The 14,361-nt window shown below is 36.8% G+C and overlaps 1 protein-coding gene across 2 annotated transcripts in view; it reads right to left on the reverse strand.

The window, feature by feature from the left end:
- Positions 1-14,361, reverse strand: part of VWA8 (von Willebrand factor A domain containing 8) — a 322,073-nt gene that overhangs the window by 92,103 nt on the left and 215,609 nt on the right. For both annotated transcript variants that reach the window (XM_032315220.1, XM_032315221.1), the window contains 6 exons: positions 9,435-9,545; positions 8,476-8,540; positions 7,870-7,995; positions 6,651-6,760; positions 5,852-6,006; positions 1,155-1,350 (listed from right to left, as the gene is read on the reverse strand). In XM_032315220.1, the coding sequence (XP_032171111.1) occupies positions 1,155-1,350; positions 5,852-6,006; positions 6,651-6,760; positions 7,870-7,995; positions 8,476-8,540; positions 9,435-9,545 (763 nt within the window). The remainder of the gene's footprint in view (positions 1-1,154; positions 1,351-5,851; positions 6,007-6,650; positions 6,761-7,869; positions 7,996-8,475; positions 8,541-9,434; positions 9,546-14,361) is intronic.

The raw sequence follows: 14,361 nt of genomic DNA on the forward strand, positions 1-14,361 counted from the left end.
CACCTTGTGAATATTCCTATCATAGCACTATACTGAGATTGTCATTTTATTCACCTGCCTCTTCTACCTTAAGAAACATTTTGAGGAAACAGTGATTTCTTTGGAAGGAACTAATTCTAAATATTATGATATAACCAGGACTTGTCAAACCCAGTAGCAGATTATAATATAATACATTTAGCATTATATTTATTAAGCCCACAGTGATGATAACGAATGTAAACATAGGACAACATGTTACTACCAGGGGCTCAATGAGCAAATATTTTCATAATTATCCTTGATGATGAAAGCCCGTATAGTTCAGTGAGAAGAGCCCTAGGCTTGGGACTGGAAGATGTGATGCAGATCTGGGCTCTGCCGGCCACTGGTGGGGCAGCCCTTGGCATGCCATCTTATCTCCCTTCATCAGCTTCCCTGCATACAAGTTCAAGAGTACACTGATGACAGAATGGAGATTTGAAGATTAAATAAGAGTAAGGAAAAGGGATCGGCACAGGACCTGGCCTATGTTTTGCAGTAATAAATGTAAGATGACTCTTGGGAGCACGGCTTAGGGGATCAGTCTGCATGACTCCCTTTCATCATGGGAGCTTAAGACAAAAGTCAGCCCCATTTTCTGTGCCTTATGGTCTAATAATTTCTAAAAGTCTCTTTGAAATCATCTGCTTCTTCTTTTTTTTTTTGGAAAAAGATTTTAGTTACTTATTTGACACAGAGATAGGTAGAGAGAGAGAGAGAGCGAGCAAGCATAAGCAGGGGGAGCGGGAGAGGGAGATGGAGAAGCAGACTCCCTGCTGAGCAGGGAGCCCGATGCGGGACTCCATCCCAAGACTCCTGGGATCATGGCCTGAGCTGAAGGCAGATGATTAATGACTGAGCCACCCAGAAGCCCCTGAAAGCATCTTCTAAGTAAAGTTACTGTGTAGACTGTAAGGCAAAGGAAGAAGAGTTTTAACAGCAGTGCCTTCTACCACACTGTGAGAAACTGAGTGAAAACTTTCTGAGTACGCACAGAGGTCTTTTTAGCTACCAGATGCTGGTAGAATTATTCACATTTATACATACAGAATGATAATAATCAATTAAATATCCCTACCCAAAGCAAACTACCCTTACTACCTCAGCAAATTAGGAATTGGTAAATTTCTTACCTTTGGGGTAGATATCTTTTAGAGGGACTTCTCCTGGGGGCAGGATCCTGACTATCTGATTAGTATCTAAAAGAGTCACACAATTGCTCTGTTTTGGAGTTTCACTTTTCTTCTTTCCTCCATAGAATGTTCTGTCAGTGACATTTGGTTTATGCAAGGATGATGGCCTTTTCCAAGAATAGACTTCACTGGGTGACTGAAAGAAAGAAAAGATCAGAGTACTGAAATATAGGGGTGCCGGGCTCAGTCGGTTCAGTGTCTGACACCTGATCTCAGCTCATGTCTTCATCTCAGGGTCGTGAGATCAAGCCCCATGCTGGGCTCCAAAAAGAAGTACTGAAATAGAGTTGACCCCTGAAGAACACAAGTTTGAACCGTGCCAGTCCACTTACACGTGGATTTTTTACAGTACGGTAAATGTGTTTTATCTTCCTTATGATTTTCTTAATGACATTTTCTTTTCTCCAGCTTACTTTACTGTACATACGTAATGTACGTAACATACAAAATGTGTACTCGACTGTATATGTTATCAACAAGGTTGTCAGTCAACTGTAGGCTATTAGTAGTTAAGTTTTGGGAACTCAAAAGTTATTCATGGAGTTCTAACTGTGTGAAGGGGTTCAGTGTCCCTAACTCCCATGTCGTTCAAGTGCCAACTGTACTATAAATTACATTCACCACGTCTGGTACAATGCAGCCCTTTAAGTGGGTACCAGAGGTAAACTTATATTTGACAAGTGTAAGAAAATCAAATTACTTCTTAACCTTCTTGAATTTCATATAGAAAATAGTTATTTCACCAATAATCATATTTCTCAGGCAAATGTGAAATATACAACATACTTTTTATGTTGAAATGAACTATAACTAATAGAGGGAATATAACAATATAGTTTAAAAATGAAATAAATATCTGATACATCTACTTTCTGGCATTACCAGCATTCTGAAGTCCCTGAGTGTGTCTTTCCATTCACATTTCCTTCAATCTGCCCTAGATGTTTAGAAATCTTCTGGAATTTTGTGTATTTATTCCCTTTTGCTTTACTTAAAAAAATATATATATATATATTTTTACCACATATGTATTTATCCTTCCTACCCCAAGATCGTAGATATTTTCCATGTATTCTCTAAACATTTTAAAGTTTTATCTTTCACATTTAAGTCTTTAACCCATTTGGGATTTATTTTTGTGAATGGCATGAGACACAGATTCATATTCATCCTTTTTCCACATGGATAGCTAAGTGTCCAAATACTGTCAAATACCGAACAGCACTGATCAACACTGCTATTATAAAATACAGTTCTGAGTATGTATGCATCTGCTGCTCAGCACTTCATTCCACCCTCTTTTTTTATTTTTTATTTTTTTATTAACATATAATGTATTATTAGCCCCAGGGGTCATTCCATTCTCTTATTTATTTTTCTACCCCTATGTCCATACCATTGTCTTAGTTACTGAAGCTTTACAGTAAGCCTTGAAATTTAGTAGGGCAAATACCACTGCTTCTACTTGGTTCTTCTTCAGGAACATCTTGGTTATTGTCTTTGCTCTTTCATAAAATTTTATGAGAGTTGGATTTTCTCTGCATACTTGTTAGTATTTGATATTTGTCAGTATTTTTTTATGTTAGCCATGTAGTTGTGTCTCATTGTGATTTTAATTTGCATTTCCTGAATGACTAATGATGTTGAACATCTTTTCATGTACTTAATCTCTGGATCCTCTTAAATCAAGTGTTCAAGTCTTTCGCCCCCCCCCCCCCCCATATTTACCTTGTTACTTCTGTATCTATCTAAATATATTGAAAACTGTGAATTCACACAAATAGATTAAATTCCAATGCTGACTATAGGATTCATTCTAGTGTTCTTCCTTTCTCTATCTGTAACTCCCTTTTCCAGTAGTGAGAAACTAGACTTCATGATCTTTAAAATATTTACTTTCTTGCTGAGTTCCACCAAATGTGACTCATATTCCATCCCACTACCAACCTTCCCTCTCAGGCAAATGTCTTCCTTACTCTGCTTGGTCCTGACAGTCAACACTGGGCTATGCTCCTGAATGGATGCCCTCCTCACCTTACTTGGGCTCCTAAATCCTACACCCTACCTCCACCTCCTCAGGGGCACCACCTGCATCCTACCTGGAGTTCATTCCCATCACAGGTGGTTATACCTTCCCCCATCTGGGGTGTCCTCACCTCCTCAGCCTCTGACCTCTGACACCTTACACTGTTTGCCCATTTTCTATATTGGATGATTTGTTTTCTTGCTCTCAAGTTTTAAGCAATCTTTGTGTGTTTCAGATACAAGTCCTTTGTTGGAAATATGATTTGCCAACATTTTTTCCCAGCCATATCTTTTCATTCTCTTAATAGTGTCTTTCATAGAGCTGAAGTTTTAGATTTTGATGAAATTCAATTTATCAGAATTTTGTTATGGATCATATCTGAGATGCTCAATAGAGTGTTTGATAGAAGTGATGATGGTATCTTATCTTATTCTTTTTTTTTTTTTTAAGATTTTATTTATTTATTTGACAGACAGAGATCTTAAGTAGGCAGAGAGGCAGGCAGAGAGAGAGGAGGAAGCAGGCTCCCTGCCGAGCAGTGAGCCACCCACTGAGCCACCCAGGCGCCCCTTGTCTTATTCTTAATATTAAAAGGAATGCTTTTAATTTTTCACTACTAAGGATGGTATTTGCTGTATGTTTTTTATGGCTATTTGGCATTAGGTTAAGGAAGTGATAAAAAGTTTGTAATAATTTAGGTGCCTCTGATAATGTTATAAAAAGTTAATAGGTGACATATCCCTTTATTGTTAGCTTTATGAAGAGTCAAAAGAAATTCACATCAAAGCAGAAATGCACTGTGGTCTGGGAGAAAGGATACAGGTTTAAGGGTAAGTCACCTTTGACCTCAAATCCCAGCTCCTTTACTCATAATTTTTGTGGCCTAGGAGATATATCTTCTCTGTTTCTATTTCTTCATCTATAAAACCTTATAAAATTGTTTTAAAAATTACCTGTCATGTATGAAAGGGTTTAGAATAGTGCAATGCTTGATTTTTGTATTAGGGTCTAAAAAATACAACTGTTATCATAAAATGTTGAAAGGCTGCCTAACTGACCCTAGTTTTTCATTTAACAAATATTCAATAACACCTCCTTTGTATTGGTTACCATACTAAGTAGGGGGGATAAAACTTTTTTTTTTTTAAAGATTTTATTTATTTATTTATTTGACAGAGAGAGAAATCACAAGTAGGAGGAGAGTCAGGCAGAGAGAGAGAGAGAAGCAGGCTCTCGCTGAGCAAAGAGCCCGATGCGGGGCTCGATCCCAGGACACTGAGATCATGACCTGAGCCGAAGGCAGCGGCTTAATCCACTGAGCCACCCAGGCGCCCCAAAACTTTTAATTTAATAAGGTCACGAGTCCTTCTGGTTATAAAGGATTTCTATAGGGTTAATACAAACTGTCTTATACTCAGTGCCAAATACTTTTAATTTATAACTATTTTTTTACAGTAACAGTATATTTCTATACTAATTTCTTCAATCAGAAGATCAATATTTTAAATGACTCCACCTTCAGAAACACAACTCTAATATTTTCCCTACTGATCGCAGCAATCATTAAGAAATCATATTAAACATAGCTCTCATTCAGTCAAGACTGCTGTAGATACTGTATTTCAACAACATGTTTAATTTTCAGTTATATAATACCATAGCAAATGCTTTTTAGTTGATAATTAGGAAGACATATGGCAAAATCCTAAGCCACAGGGTTTTGGATTTCAGGTGTCTTATACCCTGAAATAGTCACCATTCATTAATTACATTAAAAATCTGATATTATGTGAGACTGGTATACCATAAAGCAGAGCTGCTATTTTTATCTTTAAATGATTCTATTAAAAAAATAAAAGCCACAAAGGAAATAATGAAAATTAAATGTTAAATCAAAATACACGGAGCTACATCTAAGGTTATTAGATGACATCTTAGACTTAAATAACCTTTACATTTAATTTTCCCTGATTTCCATCAGGGGAAGATGGTGCCTCGTTTCACTGAAGTCAATTACAAATAGCCTCTTCTTTACAGATAACAGTACATAATAGCAGAAAGGACAACCTAAGAACAAATTAAGCTGAAATTATCACCATAATCTGGATACTGCAAACATGATAAAGCAGAGCAAAACTCAATGGAAAGTGAACTGATGTTCAAAAGTGTTGAAAACATTTAATCTATAGTAATGAGACCCCCCAACTAATTAAACTTTAAAAAACTCTATAAGACATGTTATTTTGTTAGTCTCAAATGTTTCTCTTGACAGATTACATGAGCACACATTAAGATGACATGATGTAAAATTACCATCAGTAGTTTAAACATTTCACTGTGTCACAGGGACTCCCATGTATGGAGAATACTGGTTTCCCCTTACTAAGTTACATAATTACATTACCCTTTAAATGCCAATTTTAAAAAAGCAGTGAAACTCTATAGGTAGAATGCACTTTCTAATGACTGATTTGTAATACAGACTTGATCTAAAATGTATACCAGAATATCATTACATTTTTAACTAACCTTCAAACAGCCTTACACATCATAGCCTAAACTGGAGAGAAGAAATATTTATTCAATAATTGAAAAAAAAACTGGTGCTTACCATGAGATCTGGGAAGCCAATAACAACAGTAGCATAACTATTCTCATCTGAGAGAATTCGGTTAGGAGAGGCAATCTTTTGTCCCACAGCTGAACTTAAATTTTCAGATGATAGTTGATCACTTGAAATTTTATGAGGTATGCTGAGATCTGCTTCTGAAGTGTCAGAGAAACATTAGATACCATATGCCCCTAAAATGCTTCAGGAATTAATTTTTGCAAGATTTCATTCTCACCAACTCAAAAGGAAAAGCACAAGTTAAAAAAAGAGAAAACACTTTAAATTATATTCATGGCCTTTTGTTTGAGAAAAGTCAGTTTTTACAATCAAGGCATCTCCTCTAAGTGAATGCAAGTATTTATTGAATTCAAAATTTGATTAGCAATATTTATATTACCATTAATAGCACCCTGCAATAAAGACGTGAAACTGACCCACCCCACTGGTAATGGTATGTTTTAGGTTTTTTCTAAGTACTACTCACCGCCCCCACCCCCCCAAAATGGTGATGAATTAAGTAGAAATCCTGAGGGCCTATGTTAAAAAAAAGAAAAGATGCTACGCTAGAAGACTAATGGACTTGGAACCTAAATGCATAGAGAAATTCTGATTTCTCAGTTCAAAAAATTCAAAGAAGTGAAAAGATAGTATATTCTTATTTACTAATTCTAATGTAATTACTAAGTTCTTTCTTTTGGGCATAAATTTAACATATGTTGATCTTATTGTTCTTAAATGATTCTGGAGGACTCTAAGGGCACAGCACACAGCCCTAAGCACAAAAGCAAAGGGAATTTACCTTGTATAACTCCAAATCCTGTGCTAGGCGGCTCCTCTTTCAACACGTACAGCTGGCAAACCCCACTATCCTCAGAGTCAATGTGTGCAGGCTTACTTAAAAGATATTTCCTGAAAATAAACAAAACATCTATGTGAAAAGTTTTTCTTCTTTAATAATTGTGAGTCCAGACTATGAAAGGTCAGAATTCCACACCCCCTCCCCCAACTCCAAAGCTTTGTTTTTATATTCTGAGTATAATTTGCAGTTTCAGAGTTCTGTTGTGAATTAACTTCTCAACACTGTCGACAGGGAGCAGTGCATGATAACAATGCAGTAATAAATAGGAACTAAAATCCAGTACTTCGTTTAAGAGGAAGGGCTTGCGGGGGTGGGGGGGAGCAACCCTAAAGTGACACACCCCCATTATCATGGAACCTGCTCTTGATATGATTTTGATCAGCCAGCACAACGAGTGAGAATCTGGCCTCTTACTTGTGACTAGCTGAGGGACAGAAGCCCTCAGCACTGTAATTCCCTTGATCTACTTATTTTTAAGAATTCTAAAATAGGGATGTATAAATAGCCAGAAATCTTTTGCAGCAGGATATTTCTGCTTGTCGCCCTAGGGGCAGAGAGAATCTGTATTTAGTCAGTAGAGGTAATGAATGAGGCAGGGGGACTCAAAATTCTCTGTGCACCCTACTTATGCCAAGTGCAGCTAATGTCCCTTTCCTCAAGACATATATAGTCAAGTGTGGGGAAGCAGCACAAACATGAACGTAACTAAGAGCAACCAACATAAAATGAAGAAGAAACTTCTAAGAGGTGAATTCTGGGAAGCTCCCAAAAGGCAACAGCTCTAGGACAGAGACTAAGGCCCTCTGAAGAGAGGATAAATCAAAAATCTATTTTGAAGTATCTCTAGTTTGGCAAGAATACTGCGGATTCCCAATATACTAATAGGAAAAAAATCTGAAGAATATGGATCATATATAAAGGTCATTATGATTTTACTATTAATTTCCATGTCATTCTCTGAAACACTTTCATAATTACTCTGTGAAGTAGTATTTATTTTAATTTTTCCCCGTCCTTTCTTCTTTCTCCTATAGAGATGCCAAATTCAGAAACTGTTAAAAGATGGACACTGGAAGTCAGAACAGTAAGGATTCTGGATAACTGATAAATATGGCTGAGCTATGGTACATTCCATGAGATGCCGTGTAGATCTACCCACTGGTTTGTTTTGTCTTCCACCAGAAGCCACTTGTCCTCTGCTACAAGAAAAACTGTCTTGACGTTGATGGGAAGTGAGATAGTGTGAGTTCGCCCTTCTAGGACATCCAGCACAGTCAGGCTGTTCCTGAAAGAGGAGAAGAAAACTATCTGAAAGGAAATGGTGAGGATAATGGTTGAGTAATGATGGCACAGTCATTTCATGATCTATCATGCAAATGCTAAGAAGAAGGTGTTCAAAACTAAATAATGACAAAGAAAAATGGTAATTGAGACAACTGGGGAGAGGAGTCAGAGGGAGAGAGAGAGAATCTTAAGCACCCAGCACAGAGCTGGACATGGGGTTCAATCTCACGACCCTAGGGTCATGACCTGAGCCGAAATCAAGAGTTGAAAGCTTAACCAACTGAGCCACCCAGCCACCCCCAGCACTGTCTGTTCTTAGGTCTGTTTTTAAATGTTCTACAGTGTGGGAAGAGTTGCTTTTACAATAAAACATTTGCAATTTGGTTACATTGGTTTTATAATAAGGAAGTATAATTAAATGAGGAAAGAGAGTGGGCAAAATAAAGATTCCAGTTTAAATCTTCTATTACAAAGAGCTCACCCATTTTCTTTGTAGAATACCAGCCAGTTTTTGTGTGAAAATTCTTTACACATTTTATAAGTTTCCTAAAGAAAAAACAAAATATTCACATTAAATGTGTGAGATGCAGTCATGTCTCTTCGGCTCTTTTCCCTTAAATAAAGTTCTTTGACATATAAACACGTAATTCCTTGAGAAGCTACCTCTTTATTTACTTCGAGACTCTTATGGTAATGTGGATCAAAATATATTTTTAAAATTTATTTAATCTTTAGGATAAAGATTTTAAAAATAATGCCAAATATGGGTTAGAAATAAACCTGCTATCTGGTGATTAACTATGGAATTTATACCATGACATAAACACACAAGAAATGCTGGGTTAATTTTTGTAGATTTGGATACATTTATAGGATTTAAATTATCTGTTTTTTTTTTTTTTTTCATGGTCTTTTAAGACTTAATTATGTTCTTTTGCAGGGCAAAAAGTAAGTCTTACTTTTTCTAATAAATTTTCTTGGACTGGCCTTGTACTTACTTACTAGTTTAATTTAGTTAATGTATTCAAACGTTTATTCATCTAGTAGGTACAATCAGGTATCTTAGACATCAGTCTATTACATAAATCCAAAATATAAACATATAACTTGAAAACAGTTCAGTGTCTACATGGTCAGGAACTTGTCACGAATATCATGTTTTAGAAAGTTCATGATGTTCTATTATTATTATAGTTCAGTCCTGATAAGTCTTCATGTACATATGATGTCTACAAACAAGAAGTTATTAGTTACTTAATTATATGTGTATCTATGTCTATTTATCGGACATGAACATCTATGCGTGCATAGTAAGAGAATTCTCTTGTAGGGTGTAGTAGTAAACCACAGGTATGGAGAGGGATGGGCAGGCATGTATCTTTAAGGTAGAAAGCTCCAGAAACCCTTGGCAATTTGCTGGGCAAGTTGGGTGTAGCTTACCGTCTCCTCCTTGTTCCACCAGGAAGGTTTCTTAGATGGACTCTCTTCTGAAGGGAGGACGAGACGTCGAAGGGCTTGGCCAGTGGTATCCAATAATAGGATGACATTACTCTGGAAATAAAGAGAAGAGTTAGAAGCTCAAGATTTGTTTCTTTTATTTTTTTTAAAGCAGCAGCCTCTTGGCAACCTGGTAATAAAAGATACAGTGGTAAATCAAAGGAAAGATGACAATACTGAGTGAATAAAGACACTGAATGGTTTTCCTTAATATAGAATGTAAAGTATGAGATGGTTATAGGAAGGTATTTCAAATTATGTAATGCACAATGTATTATCTTTGAAGATTTTATCTTAAAACCATCTCCTTCTAAATATAGACTACTTTAACCATGATTCTGTTTTATTGTATTCTTGAGGAAACTAAGAGGATCGATAATTTTTAAAGTCCATTTACTTTTATTGAAACTACACTTAAAGAATATTTTGTTGAAAACTGTCTTATGTTGTGCATATTAAATCTCACTTTAGCTTCTCACATCCAGGTTTATTTCAGAAGAGACGTACATGATAAAAAAGATGGGTTAGCAAGAAAAGATCAAGGATCCTAAGAACCTAGCTCATAGTGAGTGTTTCTTCATTTTAAAATTCGCTAAGCTTTAATAACTCAGAGTTGGTACCACAATAATATACAAAGAGATTTCTCCAGTAGTATTAATCACAGTTTTGTAAACGAAGTAATAATCTCAGTAATTAGCATTTTTTCAAAAAATTTTTAAAAAAATAAACCTTAAGCATTAAAATCAATGAACAGAAACATATGAATAAGAACTTAAAATTGAGAAAGTCAGAAAAGATGAAATATTTTATTTTATTATTTATTATTATCATTATTTAAAAGATTATTTATTTGTGACACAGAGAGAGAGAGAACACGAAGGGCGGGGGGGGGGGGGCAGAGACAGAGGGAGAAGCAGGCTCCCTGCTGAGCAAGAACCCCCCCCCCCCCCCAATATGGGACTCAATTCCAGGACACTGGCATCATGATCTGAGCCCAAGGCAGCCGTTTAGGTGAATGAGCCACCTAGGTGTTCTATAAGATGAAATATTTTAAAGAGATGCAATGAACTTGGCTTTCTTTGGTGAAAATTTAAAGACTCTTGAAGATTAAACAAAAAGGTTTACAAAAAGGGCACCTTTAAGTTGTCAGGCCTCATTGTTATGCAACTGTCTTCTTTGTTTTGTTTTGTTTAAATTTGAGGCTCTTCCAGTTATCCTAACCCCTATGAACTTTTCATTTCAAAAACTTTCTTTGGGTTCAGTGGGTTAAAGCCTTTGCCTTCAGCTCAGGTCATGATTCCAGGGTCCTGGAATTGAGCCCCACACCCGGCTCTCTGCTCAGCAGGGAGTCTGCTTCCCATCCTTTCTCTCTGCCTGTCTCTCTGCCTACTTGTGATCTCTGTCTGTCAAAACAAAAAAACAAAAAAACAAAAAAACTTTCTTTGGGGAAAATGAAGCACCCAAGAATTAATATATAGTCTGCAAAATATAGGAAACAAGTAAGAAGTGTCTGTTTCCTTGTCCTTTAATAGTTACTGGGCAGCTTATGTTTAAAGCACAGAGGAGAACACAATGATGAATTAACCATGACCCTTACTCTGACTTATATAGTCCAGTTGGAAATAAAAACAAACGCAAAGAGTCTGATGATTCATCTGCAAATCTGCGACCTCATCATGTGGTTTCAAGTTTATTTGACGAGCTAATTTTATTGAACTGCTCAAGCATTAAAGTCGTATTTGTACCACATAGATTCCTTCACTCCGAATCTTGGGTGTAGTAAAAAATCCCACTAAGCATGTTGACAGAGCCTAAGCTTCTCTGCAAACATCACTCTTCGAGTGCATCATTGGTATAATATGCAATTCCCCATTCAGAATGTGTTAGGGATATTATTAAAATCATCACTTCCTATAAGAAGTATTATTTCTGGCCTCTGTAAGTTTGGAAATGATGACAATACCTTAAAAGTTTTACTTAAGAAAATGTATTAAGTTAAAAAATTTACAGCCTCCATTCTAGGTTAAATCTTTTTTTTTAGAAAGTACTTTTTAAAGGAGAAAATCTTTCTCATATGATAAATATGATCATTAACATGAATTCTTAGCACTTTAGCAATTCGGGATAATATTAACTCTTTAAGCAAAAGAAAGTCCTAAAAATAATGTTTGATTCCAAAACATGATTAAGCAGAAGAATAAGCAGATGATTAAACAGATACGATTAAGCAGAAAAAATAAGTATGCTTTTGCATTTTTCTTCCTTTTTAAGGTCTAATACTCATATGTGCATAATTTGGCAAAAGTGGCCTGAAAAACTGTATCTTTCTAAGTGACAGAAAATATATATATTTCCAGCCATTGTTGTATTTAGACTGTTTTAGAAGCAATCGGCAACATGAAGGAGTTCTGTTGCTCCGTCCTTTTAGATGTTAATGGTTTCCTTCTGTAAGTGACTAATAATATATTCTGTCTGAGTTTAAAAATAGAATTTTGCGTCACATCTGAGTACATGTAACCGTGGCTTTGGTGCTCCTTCAAGGGGGGAGGGAGGAGAAGCAAGGGAGCAATTTCGTTATGTTTGTATCTGACTGGGAGAAAAGTAACCTCTGGATGACCTCAGTGTCCTAAAGTCTGAAATTCTAAACTTTATACAGATGAAATAAGTAATCTCATGGCAGAGGAGGGGGAATGGAGGAGGGTCTTTATTTTTAGGCATGGCAAAGTTTCCCTTTCCTCACTTATGATTTTATTTTAGCAAGGAAGTTTTGAGCAACTTTTTAAGCCAGGGAAATACATCCACAGCAAAGCTTTATAAAGACAAGGCACAGAAGAATTAATGGGAGTATTTCTCTACAATATTTTAGCTCTGCTTTCAGGGAGGGCAGAATGGGGAAAAAGGAATTGAGGGCAGTGCACTCATTTGTTAGTTGATCAAAATTATTTACCATTTGTTAAATTTTACAGATGCATGCTGTTCATTTGGAATCAAAGAAGTCTTACCTCCTAAACAGGGCCATAATATAGAATAGGCAGCTAAGATACCCTCTCTGGGAAAAGAGGCAGTTCAGAGTCCAGTGAAGTATTCTCATAAGCTGTGCGTGCTTGCTCAAGGGTGCTGAGGTAGTTTTCTAGAAAACGGTTCAGACTGTAGTCAAAGGGCCAAGTCAGGTGGTAGAATGCAAGAATGCCAGGAGGCCAAGGGCTGCTATGGAAGTTAGGCACCTCTTTGCACTCAAGAGAGTATTAATCAGCAATGTTGCCAAATAGCTGGCTCTTTTGAGAAAATATAATACTTGCTAGCAACATAGAAACCTAGGACTTAACAAAGAATTGGTTTATGTAGATTTGACAGTTAATTTGAGAGCTGAAAATTAGGCAGGATTGTTTGAATAAATACTCCAAATTTAGATTCTTACTGAAATGCGACTGGCTTACTGAATTAAAAATTGCCAAGATATCTTGTGCTTTTTATGACAGATTCTTCTCGTTGTGGAATTCAATTCAATGGCATTGATATTTTATTAGACACCTATAAAGTAAAACCCATATTCCATGCGCTGACACAAATTTTTATAAGCAATATATGGATATTTATAAACTTTGCCTGGAGGAGAAAGTGAAAAATTTTTAAAAAGTGATAATCAGAAAAAAATTTAACTCAGAATTTATAATAATTATGAGAGGCCCAAAGTTAAAGTTGACTTACTGACTCAGTGAAACACCAACATGTTATTTATGCAATATTTCCTCTTGATTAGACATGGTCTAAAAGTATTGTTTCTTGGTAACACTTTGCTCTCCTGGTGACTTTAAATACTTGTAAATAACAATACTGCATTTCTTTAATATCTTCCTATTGTCAATACTTTTTAATTATTCAGGCTGTTCTTTTCCCCAAGTGGCTGCCGAGTGGGAGGGTGGATGAAATTTAATTCTGGTGGGGCCAATCCAATTAGGTTTGAATCTCAGTTTTCCCATGTGTTTACTGGGCAGGTTATCCGAACTCTCTGAGCCTCCACTTTCTCCCATGTAAATAAGGGTAAGGGAGGCCTAAATGTGCTGCTGGAAGAATGACATGAAATAAAGTATGTCAACTTTATTTAGCACATTGCCAGCGTTAGTAATCCTTGAAAGGTTCATCACTTGCTTTCTGGGACACCACACCGCTGGTCCATCCGTCTACTTCGCTGGGCACTCATCTTTAATACCCTTGGCTGATTTTCCCTGTGTCTCCCTGATTTCTTAGTATTTCACTGCCCCAGAGCTTAGACTTCTCTCCTCACCATCACTCCCTTGGTGACCTCTTTCAGTCTCATGGTTTTTAATAACATTTGTCTGCGAAGGACCACAGATTTATATTTCCTATTCTGAGTTCCACCGAACTCCAGACTCATCTACTGGATGTCTGATAGGCATCTCAGATTTAACCCAAGGTCTAATCCTTGCCAAATCAATTCCTCATCTCAACTGATGGTGACTCCATCCTTTCAGTTGCTCAGGCCCTAAACCTTGAAGTTGCCCTTAATTAACTCTACCCTCTTTCACCCCCTGCATTTGATCTGGTAGGAAATCCTGTTGGCTCTACCTTCAATATACATCCAAAATCCATCATTACCGACAACCTTCCTTCTCTAAACTGCAATGATCTCTTGCTGGATCATAGCAAAAATTTCTTAACTAGTCTCCTTCATTCTGCCTCAGCACCTAAAGACTATTCACTGTGGAGGAGCCAGAGAAATTCTTAAAAATGTAGGTCAGGGGACGCCTGGGTGGCTCAGTTGGTTAAGCAGCTGCCTTCAGCTCAGGTCATCATCCCAGCGTCATGGGATCAAGTCCCACATCGGGCTCCTTGCTCCGCAGGGAGCCTG

The sequence above is a fragment of the Mustela erminea genome, chromosome 15, assembly GCF_009829155.1.
Source record: "Mustela erminea isolate mMusErm1 chromosome 15, mMusErm1.Pri, whole genome shotgun sequence".
Taxonomy (NCBI): Eukaryota; Metazoa; Chordata; class Mammalia; order Carnivora; family Mustelidae; genus Mustela; species Mustela erminea.